This window comes from Myxine glutinosa, chromosome 5, assembly GCF_964187855.1.
Source record: "Myxine glutinosa chromosome 5, kmMyxGlut1.1, whole genome shotgun sequence".
Classification (NCBI taxonomy): domain Eukaryota; kingdom Metazoa; phylum Chordata; class Myxini; order Myxiniformes; family Myxinidae; genus Myxine; species Myxine glutinosa.
This window is the reverse complement of record NC_136265.1, coordinates 633,375-657,554: the sequence shown is the minus strand read 5'-3', so window position 1 is coordinate 657,554 and position 24,180 is coordinate 633,375. Positions and strand designations below refer to the sequence as shown.

The following is a 24,180-nucleotide window of genomic DNA, read 5'->3' as shown; positions in this document are numbered from 1 at the left end:
TGTCATCACCTAAGGTGAGTGGCTGCAGATGGTGCGAAGGGATTTCCATCCTAACTATCCTCTAAATGACTTTAACACTTTTACTCTACCCGGGGTCTTTCCCTGCCGAGCCATTGGCCATCTTACACTATGTGGTTCTAAAAACCGAACTCCCATTGACCAAACTGTGGTGCTCACCAATTTGGGGTCTCACTCCCCCGATTCAACTCCCTGTGCCTTCGCACAATTTCCGGGCTGGGTCGTGTGGCTCACCAGCAGGTCTACTCACCTGCACACCTCCGCCACTGTAGTTGCCTCAGAGCTTACCTGCTCCTTACCCTAACCTATCTACCTGGGGAAGGCCCTCTGGCGCTCTCCCCACTCGGTGCCCTCTCTGGCACTGGGCTACCCGGGTCCGTCCTCCAGATCCTCGGGCCCTACTGAACAACTCTTCTGGCTCCCAGAGCCCACCTGCGGCCTCACCTGGCCGACATCCTCACAGTGGCGGAGTGCCCATTTAACCACACACACACTAACAGGCTACACGCCCAGCCATTTCCACTTCACTAATGCACCCATCCAAACACCATTCTACCACACGCACAACAGATGCCAATATCCACCACAATTTACCTATACCCTCTACCTACTCTTAAACTACCCTCCCCGGGTATTCGTGAAAGGGGTCTGGGATTAATGATTAATGCAACGCAGTTTCAACTATTGGGAACAGGTCCTTAACTGAAACACATAATGATGAGATAACTACAGAGAGGTCTTATGGTTCGCTACGTGTTGTTCATGGACTAACTAGGGTGCGATCTTTAACCAGCCAATTGATGGGGATATTTACAGGGGAAACATTTATAAGGGAATGCATTTACTAAATTTACTTGTGAAGGTTCTAAAAACCGTAACAATATATATATATATATATAAAATACCTGTATAGTAACTGGTTACACTCCATGTTTACATTCCATTGTTTACACTCGATGACCTTCTGCACCGTATCTTGAGAGCTTGCAAGCTCACTTTTCATTGTACCTTGTACTTGTGCACTGCACAATGACAATAACGTTGAATTGAATTTAAAGTTACGCTGCTTATTTGTACGTCTGTGTAGTATATGTGAGGAAAATGTGTTGAAACACGTATTCAAAGATCAAGGTCAAGTCCATTCAAAACATGTGAAACACCTTTTCGGCCACAAAAAAAATGCGTGCACCAAATTTGTGATTTTTCTCATTTTCGAAATGACCAAATTGCTGTTTGTATGAACGATTGTTGGTTGTTGTCTCACAAGTATCATGCTGAAGGAGCTGCGCTCCAACGCGAGTCGAAAGAATTGACGCGACCAAAGATGGAAATTCGTCCGAGTTGCTTTAATGCACATATCAAACTCGGGTACTCTGAAAAGCCCGTTTATCGGGCAGCAATATATATACACATTTATGCCGGGGCGTTTGCCCGGGAAAACCGAGACCGGGCATGCCCGGGTGTCAAGGGCGAGTCCTGGAAAGGCGAGTCTGGACATGCCCGGGCGTCCTGGACGTGGCCTGGCAAGTCGAGGCTGGGCGTGCCCGAGCGCTCTGGGCGAGCCCTGGAAAGGCGAGAGCGGGCATGCCCGGACGCTCTGGGCGAGCCCTGGAAAGGCAAGTCCGGACATGCCCGGGCGTCCTGGCAAGTCGAGGCTGGGCGTGCCCGGGCGCTCTGGGCGAGCCCTGGAAAGGCGAGAGCGGGCATGCCCGGGAAAGACGAGACCGGGCGTGCCCGGGAGGTTCGGGCGTGCCCTGGAACAGCGAGTCCGGGCATGCCCGGGAGAGGCGCGTCTGGGCCCGTCCGGACGAGCCCGGCATGGCGATTGCGCCCTGGCCATGTCCTGGCAGGTGCAAGGCGATTGTGTACATCCAGCGGGAACCGCTACACACGCCCCTCCAGAATCGACCTGCACCGGCAGGGTCAATTTAAGGGGGGTCCGGATGACCCGGCCAAAGCGACCCCTGGAGGGTCGTGGGGGGGGGGGGGGTCCGATCTGGTGGTGGGTGGTCGAGCGGGGGGGAACTGTGGATGGGGGGCGGCCTCGCAGCGGAGGAAGGGCCAACCGTGGTGGTCGGTCGACGTCCACGTGCGCCGGTTTGGGGCGGTCCACAGGGATCCGGTCCGACCGTCCGCCGAAGTCGACGACGAAGGACTTGTCACCCCGTTGCAGGACCCGGAAGGGCCCGTCGTACGGCGGCCGGAGTGGCCCCCGGTGTGCGTCATGACGCACAAAGACGTACTCCGCTGTGCGAAGCGCCGGGGGGACGTAGGACTGGGGGCCACCGTGGCGGGACGTTGGCACGGGGGCAAATCGTCGGGCGGCCTCCTGGAGGTCCGAGCGCTGGTGTGCGGCAGACCAGGGACTGGTAGCGTCGGGCACGAACTCGCCCGGGACGCGGAGCGGCTGGCCGTAGACGAGCTCGGCGGCGGACGCCCGGAGGTCCTCCTTGGGGGCCGTGCGGAGGCCCAAAAGGACCCACGGCAGCCGGTCGGCCCAACCGTCGTCCTGAAGGCCGGCCATGAGTGCGGCCTTCATGGAGCGGTGAAACCGCTCGCACAACCCGTTGGCTTGGGGGTGGTAGGCCGTGGTGCGGTGCAGCGTGACCCCCAACGAGCGGGCGACCGCGCCCCAAAGTTCGGACGTGAACTGTGGGCCGCGGTCGGACGAGATGTCCGCCGGTGCGCCATAGCGCGTGACCCAGGTGGCGATGAACGCCTGCGCCACGTCGGCGGTGATGGTGGAGGTGAGGGGCACGGCCTCCGGCCACCTGGTGGTCCTGTCCACCATAGTGAGCAGGTGGGTGAACCCCCGCGATGGGGGCAGGGGACCCACCAGGTCCACGTGGACGTGGTCGAAACGCCGTGCAGGCACGGTGAACGGTGCCAGCGGGGCCTGGGTATGGCGGTGGACCTTGGCCCGCTGGCAGGCCGTGCAGGCATTGGCCCAGTCGCGGACATTCCGTCGAAGGCTGTGCCAGACGAAACGCGCCGACACCAGCTTCTGAGAAGCTTTCCGGCCCGGGTGAGAAAGGCCGTGGATGTAGGCGAAGATGCGGCGCTGCCAGGAAACGGGCACGATGCGGCGAGGCTGGCCCTGGGAGACGTCGCAGAGCAGGACGGTGCCCGCGAAGGGGATGTCGGCCAGGCGGAGGCCCTGTCCGCCGCCCGGAGGGCCTGCACCGAGGTGTCGGTGGTCTGGTCGGCCGCCATGAGCGCGAAGTCCACGCCGAGGTGGACCGCGTTCGCGCTGGCCTGAGAAAGACAGTCGGCCACGGCGTTGTCTTTGCCGGCGACGTGCCGGATGTCCGTGGTGAATTCCGACACGGCGGAGAGGTGGCGCTGCTGGCGGGCCGACCACGGCTCCGTGACTTTGGCCATTGCGTAGACCAATGGCTTGTGGTCGACGAAAGCCGTGAACGGGCGGCCCTTCAGGAGGTGTCGGAAATGGCGAACGGCCAGGAATAGACCGAGCAGCTCGCGGTCGAACGTGCTGTATTTTAACTCGTTCGGCCGGAGTTGCCGGCTGAAAAAAGCGAGTGGCTGCCAAACCCCGTCCACCCATTGTTCATGGACGGCGCCCACCGCGTAGTTGGAGGCGTCCGTAGTGAGGGCGATGGGCGCGTTGAGCACCGGGTGAGCCAGCAGCGTTGCATCGGCGAGGGCCCGTTTTGCGCTCGCGAAGGCCGCGTCCATGGCCGCGGACCAAACGATGTCATGCCTGGCCGGCTTGCCCCGGAGGGCCTCGTAAAGGGGCCGCATGAGCTGAGCAGCGCAGGGCACGAATCGGTGATAAAAATTCACCATGCCGAGGAACTCTTGTAGGGCCTTGATGGAACGGGGACGCGGGAACGTGGTGATGGCCTCGACCTTGGTCGGCAGTGGCACGGCCCCGGTCTTGGTGATGCGGTGGCCCAAAAAGTCAACGGTCGTCGTGCCGAAGTGGCATTTGGCCGGGTTGACAATTAAGCCGTGCTCGCTGAGGCGACCGAACAGTGTTCGGAGGTGGAGGAGGTGCTCGGCGCGGGACGTGCTGGCGACGAGGATGTCGTCCAGATAGACGAAAAGAAATGGCAGGTCGCGCAGCACGCCGTCCATCAAGCGCTGGAATGCCTGGGCCGTGTTCTTGAGGCCAAACGGCATCCTCAAAAATTCGAACAGGCCGAACGGCGTGATGACGGCCGTCTTCGGGACGTCGGCCGCCCGGACAGGTACCTAGTGGTATCCCCGTATCAGGTCAATTTTTGAAAATATGACCCGTCCCGCCAAACGGGCGGAAAAGTCCTGGATGTGCGGGATCGGGTACCTGTCGGGGGTGGTAGCGTCGTTGAGGCGGCGGTAGTCGCCACACGAGCGCCATCCGCCCCCCGGCTTTGGCACGATGTGCAGTGGTGAGGCCCACGCGCTATCCGAGCGCCGCACGATGCTGAGGTGCTCCAACGTGTCGAACTCGGCCTTTGCCATGGCGAGCTTGGCCGGGTCGAGGCGGCGGGCCCTGGCGTAGACCGGCGGGCCCATAGTGGGTATGTGGTGCTCGATCCCATGCCGCACTGCGACGGCCGAAAACGTCGGCCGCGTGAGGGCCGGGAATTCCGCGAGCAGGTGAGCGAACTCGTTCGCCGTCGGGAGGGCGCACGCCAATTCGGTCGGCGCGGAGCTGCTCATCGTGCACGCCAGGGAGCTGAAGGTCTCGGCGTTGACAAGGCGACGTCGTTTGACGTCGACCAGCAGCCCATGCGCGCAGAGGAAGTCGGCGCCCAGCAAAGCCATGGGGACGCAGGCGGTCACAAAGGTCCACTGAAAGTGCTGGCTGCCGAAGCAGAGGGTGACGTCGCGCGGGCCGAAAGTGCGTATGGCCGAGCCATTAGCAGCGACCAAAGAGGGGCCGCAAACGGCGTCCCGCCTGTCCTGCTCGGACGCGGGTATGACGCTCAGTTGGGCGCCGGTGTCACAAAGGAAACGCTGCCCGGACGCTTTGTCCCGAATAAAAAGCAAGTTGCCCGAGTGGCCGGCGCTCATGGCTGGGAATGAACGCCGGCCCGGCCGTTTCCCGACTTGCCGAAAGTGCACGGGGGTCGGCACATCCGAGCCTTGTGTCCGAACCTGGCGTGGTAATAACACCACGCCTGGTCAGGTGGAGGCCCCGGCCGTCATGTCGGAAGCGGTCGGCGCGGCGTGGTGGCCGCCAGTTGCACCGGCAGTTCGGCCTCCAACCGCGCAGGGCGCTCGGGCGTCGTGGGCGTCGCCTCGGACGGCGGCAGGCTCCAGGTAGCCGCTCCGATGTGCTGGCCCGCCGAGGAGATCTTATCGGCTTCCCTGGCGAGGGCGCGGGGATCTGCGATCGACGTGCCAGCCAGGGCGAGGCGTACCGGGTGAGGCAGCTGGCGAAGGAACAGCTCGCGGAACAGAAAATCCGGAGAGTGCTCACCGAGCAACGAGAGCATATAGTCCATGCGCTCGGACGGGCGTGTGTCGCCGAGCTCGGGCAGGTCGAGCAGGCGCCGTGCGCGTGCCGCCGGTGAGAGGGCGAAAGTGTCGAGGAGGAGCGTCTTCAGCGCGTCATACTTGTCAGCAGCCGGCGGGTGCTCGAGGAGGCTCAGGGCGCGGGCCGCGGTGGCGGAACCGAGCGCTGCCACGACATGGTGGAAGCGGGTGTCGTCCGCGGTGATGCCTCGCAGGGCGAACTGGGAGTCCGCCTGGGCGAACCAAACAGCCGCGTGAGCCTCCCAGAATGTAGGCAGTTTAAGAGTCACTGCCGTGTCCATGTCGGTAGGTCACCAGTGAAGGAGCTGCGCTCAAAGTCGAAAGAATTGTCGAAAGAATTGACGCGACCAAAGACGGAAATTCGTCCGAGTTGCTTTAATGCACATATCAAACTCGGGTACTCTGAAAAGCCCATTTATCGGGCAGCAATATATATACACATTTATGCCGGGGCGTTTGCCCGGGAAAACCGAGACCGGGCATGCCCGGGTGTCAAGGGCGAGTCCTGGAAAGGCGAGTCTGGACATGCCCGGGCGTCCTGGACGCGGCCTGGCAAGTCGAGGCTGGGCATGCCCGAGCGCTCTGGGCGAGCCCTGGAAAGGCGAGAGCGGGCATGCCCGGACGCTCTGGGCGAGCCCTGGAAAGGCAAGTCCGGACATGCCCCGGGCGTCCTGGACGCGGCCTGGCAAGTCGAGGCTGGGCGTGCCCGGGCGCTCTGGGCGAGCCCTGGAAAGGCGAGAGCGGGCATGCCCGGGAAAGACGAGACCGGGCGTGCCCGGGAGGTTCGGGCGTGCCCGGGAACAGCGAGTCCGGGCATGCCCGGGAGAGGCGCGTCTGGGCCCGTCCGGACGAGCCCGGCATGGCGATTGCGCCCTGGCCGCGTCCTGGCAGGTGCAAGGCGATTGTGTACCACCAGCGGGAACCGCTACAATGCCATGCATGCCATCTTTGTTGTTTTTGATATTTCCAAGCTGAATGCTGCTGAAGAGGGTGAAATGGCCATGCTTTGATGGCCATGTGTGTTATCCCTGCTAAGTACAGAACATGTCCTGTGTTCCATGGGCAAGAGGTGGTAACTAACATCAGGGATTAATGGTTGTGATTGTGGATAAAGAGCCTTTGCTTTTCGGCTTTTTCAAATGCCGACACAGGTTTACTCTTACCTGTATTACGATACTACAAGGTTCGATGTTGTTAACAGATTGAATATTGAGAGTTGATGTGTACAATTTGAGAGTTCAGTTCCATGCAATGACTTGTTGTGGAAAAAGGTTACCATAGCATTGGGAGAAATACTCACCGACATTGCACTTTTCTTTCAATCTTTCCATTTGAAGTTGATCTGGAGGATGTTTCCCCAGGTTTATGTGAAAATGAAATTGAAGAATCTCTAAAACGGAGTGGGGATCTTTTTCGAGTTGATGATCAATCCGCATCTTCTTTTCACACAGAAGCCTCAAAACTACAACACGGTACATGATCTCTGTGTACAAACATACACACTACAACATGGTACATGATCTCTGTGTACAAACATACAAACTACAACATGGTACATGATCTCTGTGTACAAACATACAAACTACAACATGGTACATGATCTCTGTGTACAAACATACACACTACAACATGGTACATGATCTCTGTGTACAAACATACACACTACAACATGGTACATGATCTCTGTGAACAAACATACACACTACAACACGGTACATGATCTCTGTGTACAAACATACAAACTACAACATGGTACATGATCTCTGTGTACAAACATACACACTACAACATGGTACATGATCTCTGTGTACAAACATACAAACTACAACATGGTACATGATCTCTGTGTACAAACATACACACTACAACATGGTACATGATCTCTGTGTACAAACATACACACTACAACATGGTACATGATCTCTGTGAACAAACATACACACTACAACACGGTACATGATCTCTGTGTACAAACATACAAACTACAACATGGTACATGATCTCTGTGTACAAACATACACACTACAACATGGTACATGATCTCTGTGTACAAACATACACACTACAACATGGTACATGATCTCTGTGAACAAACATACACACTACAACACGGTACATGATCTCTGTGTACAAACATACAAACTACAACATGGTACATGATCTCTGTGTACAAACATACACACTACAACATGGTGCATGATCTCTGTGTACAAACATACAAACTACAACATGGTACATGATCTGTGTGTACAAACATACACACTACAACACGGTACATGATCTCTTTGTACAAACATACACACTACAACATGGTACATGATCTCTGTGTACAAACATACACACTACAACATGGTACATGATCTCTGTGTACAAACATACACACTACAACATGGTACATGATCTCTGTGTACAAACATACACACTACAACATGGTACATGATCTCTGTGTACAAACATACAAACTACAACACGGTACATGATCTCTGTGTACAAACATACACACTACAACATGGTACATGATCTCTGTGTACAAACATACACACTACAACATGGTACATGATCTCTGTGTACAAACATACAAACTACAACATGGTACATGATCTCTGTGTACAAACATACACACTACAACATGGTACATGATCTCTGTGTACAAACATACACACTACAACATGGTACATGATCTCTGTGTACAAACATACACACTACAACATGGTACATGATCTCTGTGAACAAACATACAAACTACAACATGGTAAATGATCTCTGTGTACAAACATACAAACTACAACATGGTACATGATCTCTGTGTACAAACATACACACTACAACATGGTACATGATCTCTGTGTACAAACATACACACTACAACATGGTACATGATCTCTGTGTACAAACATCCAAACTACAACATGGTGCATGATCTCTGTGTACAAACATACACACTACAACATGGTACATGATATCTGTGTACAAACATCCAAACTACAACATGGTACATGACATCTGTATACAAATATCCAAACTAAAACATGGTACATGATCTCTGTGTACAAACATCCAAACTACAACATGGTACATGATATCTGTGTACAAACATCCAAACTACAACATGGTACATGATATCTGTGTACAAACATCCAAACTACAACATGGTACATGATCTCTGTATACAAATATCCAAACTACAACATGGTACATGATATCTGTGTACAAACATCCAAACTACAACATGGTACATGACATCTGTGTACAAACATCCAAACTACCACTCTCTGTGTATTGCGTACAGGTCACCTATTTACGTGGACACGGCGGATTGGGTTGGCCATTGCTAACGCTGGTGTCCTCTTTGGAGTCTACCAATTATACAAGGTACAATGATTGTCCTTCTACTACTCAGACTCTTTGCTGTGTGCTGATGCTTGTGTTCCTTTTCAAATTGTGGAGAAGGGGTTAATTCCCATGTAGAACATGGATATCTGGTGGATTTGGACGAGACGAGCCTGAGCACTCATAACAATGGCGTGTTTCCAGCAGGCATAAATGGGCTGAGGGCACATGATGTTTTAGCAAGACAACGATGTTGTTAGTCACCCGTCTGTCCCGGTTGTCCTGTTCAATCAGGTAAGTTGTATGAAGATGACCACGCAAGTTTCCAAGACTCCCTGCTGGATCTTCTCACCTAAATCTGTGTCGCCATGCGGGTTGGTGTCTAAATTCGGCGAGCGTCGCGCAGATTGGTGAACGCAGGACAGATATTAATGTTTGGTCGAGCAACCGAGTCCACGTGACCCGAAGTTCTTGACCAATTTACCTTTAACAGGGTTTGTTGTTCCAAATGATTGTCAGATAAACTGTCAGAACGAATACAATAAGACAAAGACGAAGTCGTTTTCTGCATGTATTTGAAAATACAATATGGGGCAACGGGAGGGTCGGTGCAACATGGGTCAAAACGGAGCGCGTGGGTGCAACATGGGTCAAAACGGAGCAGGTGGGTGCAACATGGGTCAAAACTGAGCAGGTGGGTGCAACATGGGTCAAAACTGAGCACGTGGGTACAACATGGGTCAAAACTGAGCAGGTGGGTGCAACATTGGTCAAAACTGAACACGTGGGTACAACATGGGTCAAAACGGAGCACAAGGGTGCAACATGGGTCAAAACTGAGCACGTGGGTACAACATGGGTCAAAACGGAGCACGTGCATGCAACATGGGTCAGAACGGAGCACGTGGGTGCAACAGGGTCAAAACTGAGCGCGTGGATGCAACATGGGTCAAAACAGAGCGCGTGAGTGCAACAGTGTCAAAACCGAGCGCGTGGGTGCAACATGGGTCAAAACGGAGCATATGGGTGCAACATGGGTCAAAACGTAGTGTGTGGGTGCAACATAGGTCAAATCGGAGCAGGTGGGTGCAACAGGGTCAAAACTGAGCACGTTGGTGCAACATGGGTCAAAACGGAGCACGTGGGTGCAACATGGGTCAAAACGGAGCACGTGGGTGCAACATGGGTCAAAACGGAGCAGGTGGGTGCAACAGGGTCAAAACAGAGCGCGTGGGTGCAACATAGGTCAAATCGGAGCATATGGGTGCAACATGGGTCAAAACGTAGCGCGTGGGTGCAACAGGGTCAAAACAGAGCACGTGGGTGCAACATGGGTCAAAACGGAACACGTGGGTGCAACATGGGTCAAAACGGAGCACGTGGGTGCAACATGGGTCAAAACGGAGCAGGTGGGTGCAACATGGGACAAAACGGAGCAGGTGGGTGCATCATGGGTCAAAACTGAGCAGGTGGGTGCAACATGGGTCAAAACGGAGCACGTGGGTGCAACATGGGTCAGAACGGAGCACGTGGGTGCAACATGGGTCAGAACGGAGCACGTGGGTACAACATGGGTCAAAACGGAGTACAAGGGTACAACATGGGTCAAAAGGGAGCAGGAGGGTGCAACATGGGTCAAAACTGAGCAGGTGGGTGCAACATGGGTCAAAACTGAGCAGGTGGGTGCAACCTGGGTAAAAACGGAGCACGTGGGTGCAACATGGGTCAAAACGGAGCAGGTGGATGCAACATGGGTCAAAACGGAGCAGGTGGGTGCAACATGGGTCAAAACGGAGCAGGTGGGTGCAACATGGGTCAAAACGGAGCAGGTGGGTGCAACATGGGTCAAAACTGAGCAGGTGGGTGCAACATGGGTCAAAACGGAGCACGTGGGTGCAACAGGGTCAAAACGGAGCACGTTTGTGCAACATGGGTCAAAACGGAGCACGTGGGTGCAACATGGGTCAAAACGGAGCACGTGTGTGCAACATGGGTCAAAAGGGAGCAGGAGGGTGCAACATGGGTCAAAACTGAGCAGGTGGGTGCAACATGGGTCAAAACTGAGCAGGTGGGTGCAACCTGGGTCAAAACGGAGCACGTGGGTGCAACATGGGTCAAAACGGAGCAGGTGGATGCAACATGGGTCAAAACGGAGCAGGTGGGTGCAACATGGGTCAAAACGGAGCAGGTGGGTGCAACATGGGTCAAAACGGAGCAGGTGGGTGCAACATGGGTCAAAACTGAGCAGGTGGGTGCAACATGGGTCAAAACGGAGCACGTGGGTGCAACATGAGTCAAAACGGAGCACGTGGGTGCAACATGAGTCAAAACGGAGCACGTGGGTGCAACATGGGTCAAAACGGAGCACGAGGGTGCAACATGGGTCAAAACGGAGCACGTGGGTGCAACATGTGTCAAAACGGAGTGCGTGGTGCAACATGTGTCAAAACGGAGCACGTGGGTGCAACATGGGTCAAAACGGAGCACGTGGGTGCAACAGGGTCAAAACGGAGCGCATGGGTGCAACATGGGTCAAGACGGAGCGCGTGGGTGCAACGATCAAAACGGAGCATGTGGGTGCAACAGGGTCAAAACAGAGCACGTGGGTGCAACATGGGTCAAAACGGAGCACGTGGGTGCAACATGGGTCAAAACAGAGCACGTGGGTGCAACATGGGTCAAAACGGAGCATGTGGGTGCAACGTGGGTCAAAACGGAGCACGTATGTGCAGACATTATTTTCCATTAGATGCAAGGATCCTCCGCACCCACAAAACATCCTGCATCCCCCTTCAAAGTGACTTTTTGTAGCTCGTCGTGCCTGGTGCACTCTGTCTCACACATGCATCAGTTAGTTGCTTGTTTGCAGATTTGTCAGACATGGTTTGGACGTGTCGAAGGCACGATGGACAATATCAATAGCACAGGTAAGATCCAGCTTGGCCTCCATTTACTGTGTTTATAAATGGGCCCGTGTTTATTGCCGAAGTGACATTTCATTGAAATTTGCAATTTGTGTTTGTTCTCTCAGAAATTTCCATTCTTGTTTATTCAACGACAAACTGCATAATTTTAATTATTTTGTGGGTTAAATGAAATGATTGAGGAAATAAAAAAATCATTGCTTCTATCCTTACAAACCCAACCACTTTTGTGGGTGCTGTTTTGTCCCGTTTTGTGGGTAGTCACGTGGTGATTGTGACGATGTTCACAATATGTCTTCCTCATCTGTTTGACTTTGTGCTGTTTTGTGGGTAGTCACGAGGTGATTGTGACGATGTTCATGATACGTCTTCCTCAATGTGACTTTGTGCTGTTTTGTGTGTTGTCACGAGGTGATTGTGACGATGTTCAAGATACGTCTTCCTCGTCAATGCGACTTTGTGCTGTTTTGTGGATAAGTCACCAAGGAGTGTCACTATCTTTTTTCACACCAAATGCATACTGGTTATTGGCCCCAATTGGACTTTGTCCCAAACAGGGGCTCATGTATTAGGTCTCATGCGTGCGCGCATTCGCAACAATTTCTCGGACATGCATCGACCAATTTTGTTCAAACTTGGCACAAAAACAATACATGAGAGTATACATATGCAGAAGATTTGGTTTTGTAATCCGACCAAAGATGGCCGACTGACGGCTTTAACTCCGTAAAGCAAAATTACTACCGGGGCTATGACATTTTATGTATTTTTCTTCTTGTTTTATGAGGTTGTTTTCCGACACGAATTTGTCAGTGATGGGTTTGTTTTTTTCCCCTTGGAACCGAAGTGCTTTAGTGCCTTAGTGCCTTAGTGGGTAGTAGTAGGAGAATGGGGGTCCTGAAGCACCAACCAACAGACATTCGCTGATGCTCATTCTCACTCACTTCGTTCGTTTGCTGTCGGTTAGCGCATTCAAGACACCCCATTCTCCTACTACTTGTGGTGGAAGGGAAAATTGGGGGAAGGGGAATTAGGGAGAGGGAGAAATGGGGTGAAAGGGGAACTGGGGAGAGGGACTGAGTTTGATTATACTCACTAAGTGCACCAATGAATATTTGTTTATGTTTTATTTGAGGGAATAGTTTAATTTTCTTTTAACAATCATCACCATCAAGTATATTAACAAACAATATGTTGGAACTTGGTTCTTTGTACAAGTATGTTTGTTGAGCAGAGATTAAATGGCTAAATCACCAATAAAATTTTATTTTTAGCAAAGAAGCATCTATAAATATTACCTTATAAATTGAGCACTGTTATAATATGGAGAAACCCCGAACAATTATGAAGTTTTAAATGTTTGTTTATAAACCTTAATCTATTCAGGAGGCTGTGGAACAATGTGATATATAATTTAAAACAGCTCTAAATAACTCCTTTAAGAAATCAACACCACTAACTATTAGACTTGGTTGCTCAACACAAGGTGAAAAGAGGAAACCATTTTTAAGAACAACTCTCAGACTCCAAAATAATTATGAAGAGTTTCTTGAGAGCAGTCTCAAAGAAGAGCTTCTCAGGAATGAGGAGGATTTTAGTCTAGGAATAAGGTATATTTCGATATTCTTAACCCCCAAACAACAACTTTAATCTTCCCATCCCTGTATAGTCGTGGATTGTGAAGTGTCAACCTATTGCTTTCAAGGGTATTATCTGCTTACCTGTGTCTTTTGTAATTCCTGTGAATAAAATGAACCGAAATAAAATCTCTCCTTTTAAATCATATAATTTGTAAATCCAAGGAATTGTATTCATTACATCAACAATTTTAAAGAGTTCATGAGTCCATGTATAACCTTTCTCAAAATGACTTTTCCATCTGTATATTCTTACAATATCATCCCGGTGTGTACCCTGGTTTAGAATAGGTACACCGTATCCCTGCGTGTCGTGGCAGGCGACTAAGAGGGTTGGCGTCAGGAAGGGCATCCGGCCATAAAAAACATTGCCTCAAAAAGAGAACCATGACAATTACAACTACATATGGGCAGGGCACAGCCCGAAGTGGAGATCGGTTTCCAAGGTTTGGGACATGGAATGTAGAGACAATGACAGGGAGATCAGGAGAAGTGGTGGAAGTATTGGTCAGAAGAAGAGTGGACATATGTTGTGTGCAAGAGACGAGATGGAAGGGAAGTGGTGTGAGAATGGTGAAGGGTAGGCAGGGACAGAAATACAAGTTTGTGTGGCAAGGGTGCCCGGAGGGTGTGAATGGTGTTGGTGTCCTGTTTTTTGAGGAGTTTGTAGACAGTGTGGTGAGTGTGACTAGAGTGAGTGAAAGGTTGATGATTGGAAAGCTCTTGGTGAACGTCATCTCGTGATATGCTCCGCAGGTTGGTTGGAGCGATGAAGAGGACAAGTTCTGGTGTGCGATAGAGAGGCTGATGGAAAACGTGAAATATGAGGAAGTTGTTGTGGTAGGAGGAGACCTAAATGGACATGTGGGAAGGATTATGGACGGAGTTGAGGGAGTTCATTGTGGTAACGGATATGGTGTGAGAAATGGATAAGGTGAAAGGATTTTGGAGTTTGCTGATGGAGCTGATTTGTTGATTTGTAATACTCAGTTCTAGAAAGAGAATAATAAGCTTGTTACGTACACGTCAGGTGGGTCGACGACAACTGTTGACTACCTTATGGTGCGTAGGCGAGATAGGGGGCACCTCCGGAACACAAAGGTGATCCCGGGGGAGGAGGCTGTTTCACAGCACCACTTGGTTGTCTGCGACATAAGGGGGAAAGGTGCGAGGAGAGTTCGGCGGGTGAAGTACCAACCGAGAATGAAGGTGTGGAGGTTGAAAGAGGTGACGGTGAAGGAGGCATTAAAAGAGAAGCTGAGTATGGTCGAGGATGATGTGGTTGAGCTTGAAAGTGGTTGGAAGTCAATGAAAGATAGTCTGTTGGGAGCCGTTGGTGAGGTATGTGGATGGACGAAAGGACCACCGAGGCACTCGGAAACATGGTGGTGGGATGATGAAGTTGGAAAGAGGATTGTCGAGAAGAGGAAGAAGTTCAAGGAGTGGCAGAAGGCGAAGGGTACGGGAGCAGAAAAAGCAGAGCATGAAAGTTATAAGGCAGCCAAGAAGGCTGCAAAGAAAGAGGTAGCAAAGGCGCAGGAGGCATGTAGGAAAATGTTCGGAGAACGCTTGGATTCGGAAGAGGGTCAGAGAGCGGTATTCAGGATTGCAAAGCAGATAGCGAAAGAGAGGTGTGATGTGATGGGGTGAGTTGCTTGAAGGATGAAGTGGGACAAATCGTTGTGGACCCAGATGGAATTAAAGGAAGATGGAAGAGATATATGGAAATGCTGTTGAATACAGAGAATGAATGGGATGCAAACATAGAGAGTAACCCACTTTTAGGACCGGCAGAGAAGATAACTGAGAAGGAAGCTGAGGAAGCGATAAAAGCAATTAAGAGTAGAAAAGCGGGAGGGCTGACGGGAGTTGTGGGAGATAGTCACGTGAAAAAGTAAGTACACCCCATGGAAGGTTTTGACTTTAGCAACATAGCAACACTTCGCTGGGACCCGTATCAATAACAGTCGCGACATGGACGGCGATCTTACGCACTCGTGGCACTACTTTATTAATAAACAATTAAAATTAATAAAGAGATGCATAATGAAAGAATACTGGATTTTTTATTTTTATGCATCATCAAGGCTCGTAGAACACAGAACAGACAATGATGTTCCAAAAGTCGACACAAAAAATAGAATCAGAATCTAAAAAGATCGCTACTGGTGTCCCTGGCCAGTAATAAAATAAAATCAAAATACAATGTAAAATAAAAATCAAATAATCAAATATACAGTCACGTGAAAAAGTAAGTACACCCCGTGTAAAGTTTTGACTTTTACAACATATTTCAACATACAGCTATTTGATCTTCATTTCAACAATATTGATAGATAAAGGTGATATAATAAAACAAATATCATGAAACATTTACATTTTGTTGTCCATTGTATAATTTAAATAAACATAAATGCAAATTTCACATGTGGAAAAAGTAAGTACACCCCATTAAAAGTTTTTAAAAATCTTTTTAACATATGTGGACATATCAATATTTGATCTTCATATGAACAGTATCTGCAGATGAAGGTGATGTAATTGAACAAAAAACAATGGAAAATTGACTTTGCAATAATTTATTCAACAAAAAATTAACAGAGATGCCATTTCCTTCTGTGGAAAAAGTAAGTACACCCTTGGCTCTCACAAGTGGTATTGCCCCCTTTGGCAGAAACAACCTCAAGTAGGCGTTTCTTATAACTGTCTACCAGTCTCTGACATCGACTGGGAGAAATTTTTGCCCACTCCTCCATGCAGAATTATTTCAGCTGTGCGATGTTTGAGGGGTTTCTTGCATGCACAGCTCGTTTCAAATTCCCCTATAACATCTCGATGGGATTTAGATCCGGGCTTTGACTTGGCCATTCCAGAACCCTCCATTTCTTTCTTTTCAGCCATTCCTTCGTGGATTTACTGGTATGTTTAAGGTCATTGTCATGTTTCAAGGTCCACCTTCAGTTGAGCTTCAACTCTCCGACAGATGGCCTCACATTATCCTCAAGCACCCTCTGGTACAATGAAGAATTCATCGTGGATTCTATGATGGTGAGCTGCCCAGGCCCTGATGCAGCAAAGCTGCCCCAAACCATAATATTTCCACCACCATGCTTTACAGTTGGTATCAGGTTCTTGTGGTCAAATGCTGTCTTTGGTTTTCGCCAAACATGTCTTCTGGTACTGTGGCCAAATAGCTCTACCTTTGACTCATCTGTCCAGAGCACATTGTTTGCCTTGGTGTTCATTGGCAAACTTTAGTCTTGCCCTGATGTTCTTTCTGGACAGCAAAGGTTTCCTCCTGGCACACCTCCCATGTAGATCAAATTTGTGCAGCCTCTTTCTAATAGTAGGCTCGTGCACTTTGACCTCAACAGTGGCAAGAGCTACCTGTAGGTCCCGTGATGACATTCTGGGGTTCTTCGAGACTTCTTTCAGCATCTTGCGGTCTGCTCTCGGGATGAACTTGCTGGGCGGCCTGGCCTGAACAAGTTGGCAGTTGTTTGGAATCTTCTCCACTTGTAGATGATCTTCCGGACAGTCGAATGATTGATTTCAAATTAGTTGGAGATCTTTTTAAATCCCTTCCCAGACTCGTAGGCATCTATAACCTTCTTTCTGAAGGCCTCAGAGAGCTCTTTTGATCTAGGCATGGTGACGCAGCACACTTAAACAACAAAGAGCAAACCAAACTAAATGTCTGAGGTTTAAATAAGACAGGTTCCTCCAAGATCCTCTCCAACAATGTTCTAATCATTTGCACCTGAGCTGGTGCACCTGATTCTAATTTTAGGTATTTGAAGTGGTGATAAATGTAGGGGTGTACTTACTTTTTCCACATGTGAAATTTGCATTGATGTTTATTTAAATTATACAATGCACTACAAAATGTAAATGTTTCATGATATTTGTTATTTTGGTATATTATGTCACCTTTTTTTTTTATTCTTTTTTTTTATTGTATACAGGATCGAGGCTTGTGAAAGAGCTAACATGAATCGCACAAAAAGTCAACCGACACATATAACACAAAATAAGGGGAGCGGAACACAAGATGGGGAGAGAGGGGGAAGGGCACAAACACAACATTTGAGAGCAAGACACCGAGAGAAATGTGGGAGGGGGAGGGCTTAGGGGGAGGTGGTAGAGGTTTCAAACATATCAACACTGCAAGTACTTCCAGGAAAGAAGTTGGAATAAAAAAATTTAAAAAAAGTGTATCTGAGGTGAAAATTAGCAGGGGTAGAAAAGATCAAGGTTTTGGATGGGGGAAGATAAGAGATGGTGGTAAACAGCTGTTTTAAAGACCTGGAGGGAGGAGTGGGATTGAAGGGAGTGGGGGAGTTTGTTCCAGAGGCGGGAGAAAAGGGGAATGAAGGAGTGAAGGTGAGCAGAGAGCCTAGATTTTGGCAGTTTAACCATAAGAGGGTTGCTGGCAGATCTTGTGTGACCTCTAGGAATATTAGGGGGACAGAGCACAGAGAGAGCTGGGGGAGCAAGGCCGGAGAGGAGTCTGTAGAAGACAGAAAGACCACCAACCTGCCTGCGGTGAGTGAGTGAAAGGCCCTCGGAGTTAGCTTCATCGCAGGAGATTCCAATCAGTCTGAAAGCTTTGGTTTCAACAGCGTGAAGCCGAGCTCGGTGTGAGGCAGGAGCACCGGCCCAGAGGTGTGAACAGTATTCCATTGAGCTGCCGATGAAAGCCTTGTATGTGGTGAGGATCTCAGATGTGCCAAGGAAGGACTTCGCACGACGGAGGATGCCCAGTCGGCCACTGACTTTGGAGGCCAGCTTGGAAATGTGGTTTTCCCAAGAAAGATCATGGCAGATAGTGAGACCCAAAAGCTTGAGCGACAGAACTTCTTGGAGAGGATTGTTGAGAAAGGAGATGGGAGGGTTTTCCAGTCGGTCTTTTCAGAGAGACATCGTAAGAGTGTGAGATTTGTCAGGATTGAAAGACATGTTCCACTTGCTTGACCAGTCTGTGATTTTGTCCAGGTCTGCAGAGAGTGAGGAGGCTGCAGACTGCCGATCTTAGGGATGTGGAATGGAGCGGCAGATAGTGGAGTAATCAGCAAAGAGACAGAGAGGATTTCCCAGAGAGTCAGAGAGATCATTGATGAAGACCAGAAATAGCACAGGGCCCAGAACACTACCTTGGGGAACTCCAGCCAGAACAGGAAGGGGAGATGAGAGAAATCCATTCAGGGCCACACGTTGCATACGACCAGAGAGGAAGTCCGCAAGCCATGAGTGGAGATTTCCATGGATACCATAGGAGGAGAGTTTGGTGAGCAGAGCTGTGTGCCAGACTGTATCGAAGGCACGTGATATGTCAAGGGAGACAGCTCTGATTTCCTGTTTGGCATTGAGGACCTCCATCCATTGTTGAGACAGCAGAAGCAACATGTCCAGAGTAGAATGACCAGGTCTGAAACCAAATTGATGATCAGAGATCAAGCCATTGGAGAAGAGGAAGGATTTGATATCCGAAGCAATGATGGATTCCATGACTTTGCTGATAATTGGGAGCAGGCTGATGGGTCTGTAGTTGCAAGGATCTGTTTTTGCACCTTTTTTGTGTAAAGCGGTAATGTTTGCTGATCTCCAAGATGCTGGCAGATGACCTTGAGCAAAAGAGAGGGTGAAGAGAACAGAGAGAGGGTGATATAGAGCGGCAGAGCACGATGTTAGGACCCGTGGGCTGATGCCGTCTGGTCCAGTTGCAGAATTAGAGTCGAGGTTTGACAAAAACTTCTCCACCTTCTCAGGAGAGAAGGACACAGAGTCCAGGAGCAGTTGGGTTCGACTGGGAACGGTGGGAACAGAGAGAGATGGGTTTGGGACACAAGATTTTGAGGCAAACACAGAGTTGAGGCATTCGGCTTTGTCATGTGCAGCGTCAACTGTGTATCCATTTGAGGTAAGGGAGGGGATGGAGGGGGAACAAACACCAGAAATGGATTTGACCAGACGCCAGCAGGATTTGGAGGAAGGAGACAGTTTTGAGAGTTCAACCTTTATCTATCAATATTGTTGAAATGAAGATCAAATAGCTGTATGTTGAAATATGTTGAAAAAGTCAAAACTTTACATGGGGTGTACTTACTTTTTCATGTGACTGTATGTTGAAGGCAGCAGGAAGTTGGGGTGTGAAAAGAATGACAGAGATTTGTAATGTGGTTGTGAAAGAAGGCCGCATTCCAGTGGATTGGGAACTGAGTACCCTCGTCCCTCTATACAAGGGGAAAGGTGACCCTCTGGAGTGTGGCTCGCACCGAGCAATAAAGTTATTGGAGCATGGAATGAAGGCATTTGAAAGGGTGTTGGAGAGGAGGATAAGGAAGAAGGTGAAGATCGACGAAATGCAGTTTGGATTTATGCCAGGAAGAGGAACGACAGACATGCTCTTTATTGTGAGGCAGTTGCAGGAGAAGTACATGGAGAAGAGGAAGAAGTTGTTTCTTGGGTTTGTTGATTTGGAGAAAGCATTCGATAGGGTTCCACGCGAAGTATTGACATGGGCATTGAGGAAGTTAGGAGTGGAGGAATGGTTGATCAGAGTAGTGATGGCAATGTACAAAAGAGCACGCACAGCTGTAAGGACAAAGGACGGGAACAGTGGTGAGTTTGAGGTGAAGGTGGGAGTGCATCAGGGGTCGGTACAAAGTCCACTACTATTTGTAGCTGTGATGGAGGTGCTGGCTCAGAATGTAAAGGAGGGTTTACCGTGGGAGTTGTTGTGTGCAGATGATCTGGTGTTGATTGCGGAAAGTGTGGATGGACTGAAGGAAAAGATGAACAAGTGGAAGGAATGTATGGAGACTAAAGGTCTGAAGGTGAATATCGGAAGGACGAAGGTGATGGCAAGTGGTAAAGCATGTGGTGAGGTGGAAAGAACTGGGAAGTGGCCATGTGCTGTGTGCCGGAAGGGTGTCGGACTGAATTCCATTCAATGTACAATGTGCGCTGAGTGGGTTCATCAAAAATGTAGTGGTCTGAGAGGGTCATTAACCAGTGTGGCAGCTACATTCAAATGTAAGGTGTGCACAGAGGGGGCTGCAGGTGGAGGAAATGTTGAGTTGGATCTTGGAGACGGCATGAAGCTGGAAGGTGTGAAAACATTTTGCTGCCTCGGAGACATGCTGAATGGAGAAGGTGGATCAGACTCGGCAACGGTTGCTGGAGTGAGATGTGCATGGAAGAAGTTTTGGGAACTGAGTGGCACGCTGTTGAGGAGGGGAGTGTTGTTGAAGCTGAAGGGAAAGGTGTATGCTGCATGTGTGAGAAGTGTTATGATTTATGGGAGCGAGACATGGGTAATAACCGTAGAGCAGCAACGAAGGCTGGAAAGGGTGGAAATGCGAATGGTTTGGTGGATGTGCGGAGTATCGTTGAGAGAGAGGAAGACAAATGATGAATTGCAAAAGATGATGGGAATAGAGCCTGTGATTGATGCTGTGAAGAGGAACAGGTTGAGATGGTTTGGTCATGTGTTGAGGAAGGATGAAAGTGACTTGTTGAGAAGAGTGATGGAAAGGAATGTAGAAGGAAGTAGAGGACGGGGAAGACCGAGAAAGACTTGGCTAAAGATGGTGGAAGAAGAAATGCGGGCAAGGGGGTTAACAAGGAGAGATGTAGAAAATATGGCAAAATGGAGAAGATTGTCATGGGGACCGCAAGGCTAACCCCCGCTCTAGCAGGGAAAATGGCCTTAAAATGCATGTTGTTGTTGTGTTTACATTTTGTAGTTCATTGTATAATTTAAATAAACATAAATGCAAATTTCACATGTGGAAAAAGTCAGTACACCCCTACAGTTATCACTACTTCAAATACCTAAAATTAGAATCAGGTGCACCAGCTCAGGTGCAAATGATGAGAACATCGTTGGAGAGGATCTTGGAGGAACCTGTCTTATTTAAACCTCAGACATTTAGTTTGGTTTGCTCTTTGTTGATGAAGTGTGCGGCGTCACCATGCCTCGATCAAAAGAGCTCTCTGAGGCCTTCAGAAAGAAGGTTATCGATGCCTACGAGTCTGAGAAGGGATTTTAAAAGATCTCCAAACAATTTGAAATCAATCATTCGACTGTCCTGAAGATCATCTACAAGTGGAGAAGATTCCAAACAACTGCCAACTTGCTCAGGTCAGGCCTCCCCAGCAAGTTCAGCCCGAGAGCAGACCGCAAGATGCTTAAAGAAGTCTCTAAGAACCCCAGAATGTCATCACGGGACCTGCAGGTAGCTCTTGCCACTGTTGATGTCAAAGTGCACGAGTCTACCATTAGAAAGAGGCTGCACAAATTTGATCTACATGGGAGGTGTGCCAGGAGGAAACCTTTGCTGTCCAGAAAGAACGTCAGGGCAAGACTAAAGTTTGCCAATAAACACCTCGGCAAAGACCAGCACTTCTGGAACAATGTGCTCTGGACAGATGAGTCAAAGGTAGAGCTATTTGGCCACAGTACCAGAAGACATGTTTGGCGAAAACCAAAGACAGCATTTGACCACAATAACCTGATACCAACTGTCAAGCATTGTGGTGGAAATATTATGGTTGGGGGCAGCTTTGCTGCATCAGGGCCTGGGCAGCTCACCATCATAGAATCCACGATGAATTCTTCATTGTACCAGAGGTTGCTTGAGGATAATGTGAGGCCATCTGTCGGAAAGTTGAAGCTCAACCGAAGGTGGACCTTGCAACATGACAATGACCCTAAACATACCAGTAAATCCACCAAGGAATGGCTGAAAAGAAAGAAATGGAGGGTTCTGGAATGGCCAAGTCAAAGCCCGGATCTAAATCCCATCGAGATGTTGTGGGGGGATTTGAAACGAGCTGTGCATGCAAGAAACCCCTTAAACATCGCACAACTGAAAGAATTCTGCATGGAGGAGTGGGCAACAATTTCTCCCAGTCGATGTCAGAGACTGGTAGACAGTTATAAGAAACACCTACTTGAGGACGTTTCTGCCAAAGGGGGCAATACCACCTATTAGAGCCAAGGGTGTACTTACTTTTTCCACATGTGAAATTTGCATTTATGTTTATTTAAATAATACAATGGACTACAAAATGTAAATGTTTCATGATATTTGTTTTATTATATCACCTTTATCTATCACTATTGTTGAAATGAAGATCAAATAGCTGTATGTTGAAATATGTTGAAAAAGTCAAAACTGTACATGGGGTGTACTTACCTTTTCACATGACTGTAAGTGCTAAGATAAATATAAGAGTTAAGATAAACATAAGTGATAAGATTTTTTTTTAAAGGAGGGAAGATGGGGGGTGGGGGGGGGGGGGTTGACGGGCTACCACCACCTTTTTTTACTGATATATAAATGATAGAACCAAGCAATAACCAAACCAAAGAGTGGAGCAAAACGCAGGCTTGGTTGTAAAATGGAAAGCATAACGAATGTGAAAAATATCAAATAAGTGTTGTTGAATAAATAACCAAAAGAAAAGAAACGAAAACAAATAAGCGAATACATTTATGTACAAATAAGTTAGAGGCTCCTCCCAGAGGTGTAAACATCCTTGAATGGACAGAACATTTTGATGGTTGCCAAGAAATCAATGAGAAAATAATTTGCTGCAATCTTAAAATGATATGTGGCTCAGGAGGTGCTCAAACAAGGACATTAAGAGAGGTCTATCATTTCATCTCTACTCAACAGATGCTTGTACCAAGAACCAAGTTCCAACATATTGTTAGTTCATATACTTGATGGTGATGAGTGTTATAAGAAAATTAAATTATTCCCTAAAATAAAACATAAAGAAATATTAATTGGTCCACTTAGTGAGTACAATCAAATGCAGTCCCCATCCCCCCCACAATTCCCCCTTCCCCCATTTCTCCCTCTCCTTCTGCTCCCTCCTCTCCCTAATTCCCCTTCCCCCAATTTTCCCTTCCACCACAAGTAGTAGGAGAATGGGGTGTCTTGAATGTGCCGACCAACAGCAAACGAATGTAGTGAGTGAGAATAAGCGTCAGCGAATGTCTTTTGGTTGGTGTTCAGGACCCCCATCTCCTCCTACTGTCGGTCCATTACAGAGCCCATAGTCGGTGCACTCGATTGTGGTTATTTTATCATCCTGTCGTGTTCTTTTCTTGACATTCCACAATTACTTGCTCATCTCCTGTGCACTCTAATTTTGGTACATCACTTTTGTTTGGTGTTTTCACAAATACCTTAGCTATTTTTTGAGGAATGGTGTTGTGGAATGGTGAGGGTCTCTCTTTGTCGCTGTGATCTACTTGAGAAGGTAATGGCATTGCTAATTGGCGGACTCCACCCCGCTCGGGTTTGTGAGATGCCAATGGTGCATGTTTGTGCTGTTTTATTATGGGCGTCATCAATAGCGTGAGCATTGTAAAGCTGTTCTTGTATGTTGCCCGCCAGTGCCGCCCCCATACACCGGTGCCTTCTTGGTGAGCCGAGTGACCTCCACCTTCACCAGCCGTATTGAACTTCATGTTCTCTTTCGGATTTGTCCAGCTCTGTTGCACAGACTGAATTTATTTTGCTGACCAAGGGGAACAAGAAAAACAAATGTGAATGTCGTTTGTAAATTGAATTATTGTGCTCAGCGCAAGTTTGATCTTTTTGAATGCATTTTCTTCCTTAACAGTGAGCCATTTACAAAGTGCCGTCGATGATTTTGCTCGCACAATGGCAACACAAGCTCAGATTCAACGACTGGTAAGACTTTCTCTCTTCTCACTAAAAAGTATCAAAGTTGAAGTGTTCCTTCCCGCTTTTTTTTCTCCCAGC

The 24,180-nt window shown here is 48.9% G+C and overlaps 1 protein-coding gene across 2 annotated transcripts in view; it reads left to right on the top strand.

Annotated features, from left to right (window-relative positions):
* The window catches only part of PEX14 (peroxisomal biogenesis factor 14), a 90,742-nt gene that overhangs the window by 43,374 nt on the left and 23,188 nt on the right, over window positions 1-24,180 (top strand). For both annotated transcript variants that reach the window (XM_068117974.2, XM_068117976.2), the window contains exons 4-7: window positions 6,864-6,974; window positions 8,792-8,874; window positions 11,702-11,759; window positions 24,038-24,108. In XM_068117974.2, coding sequence (XP_067974075.1) covers window positions 6,864-6,974; window positions 8,792-8,874; window positions 11,702-11,759; window positions 24,038-24,108 — 323 coding nt within the window. The remainder of the gene's footprint in view (window positions 1-6,863; window positions 6,975-8,791; window positions 8,875-11,701; window positions 11,760-24,037; window positions 24,109-24,180) is intronic.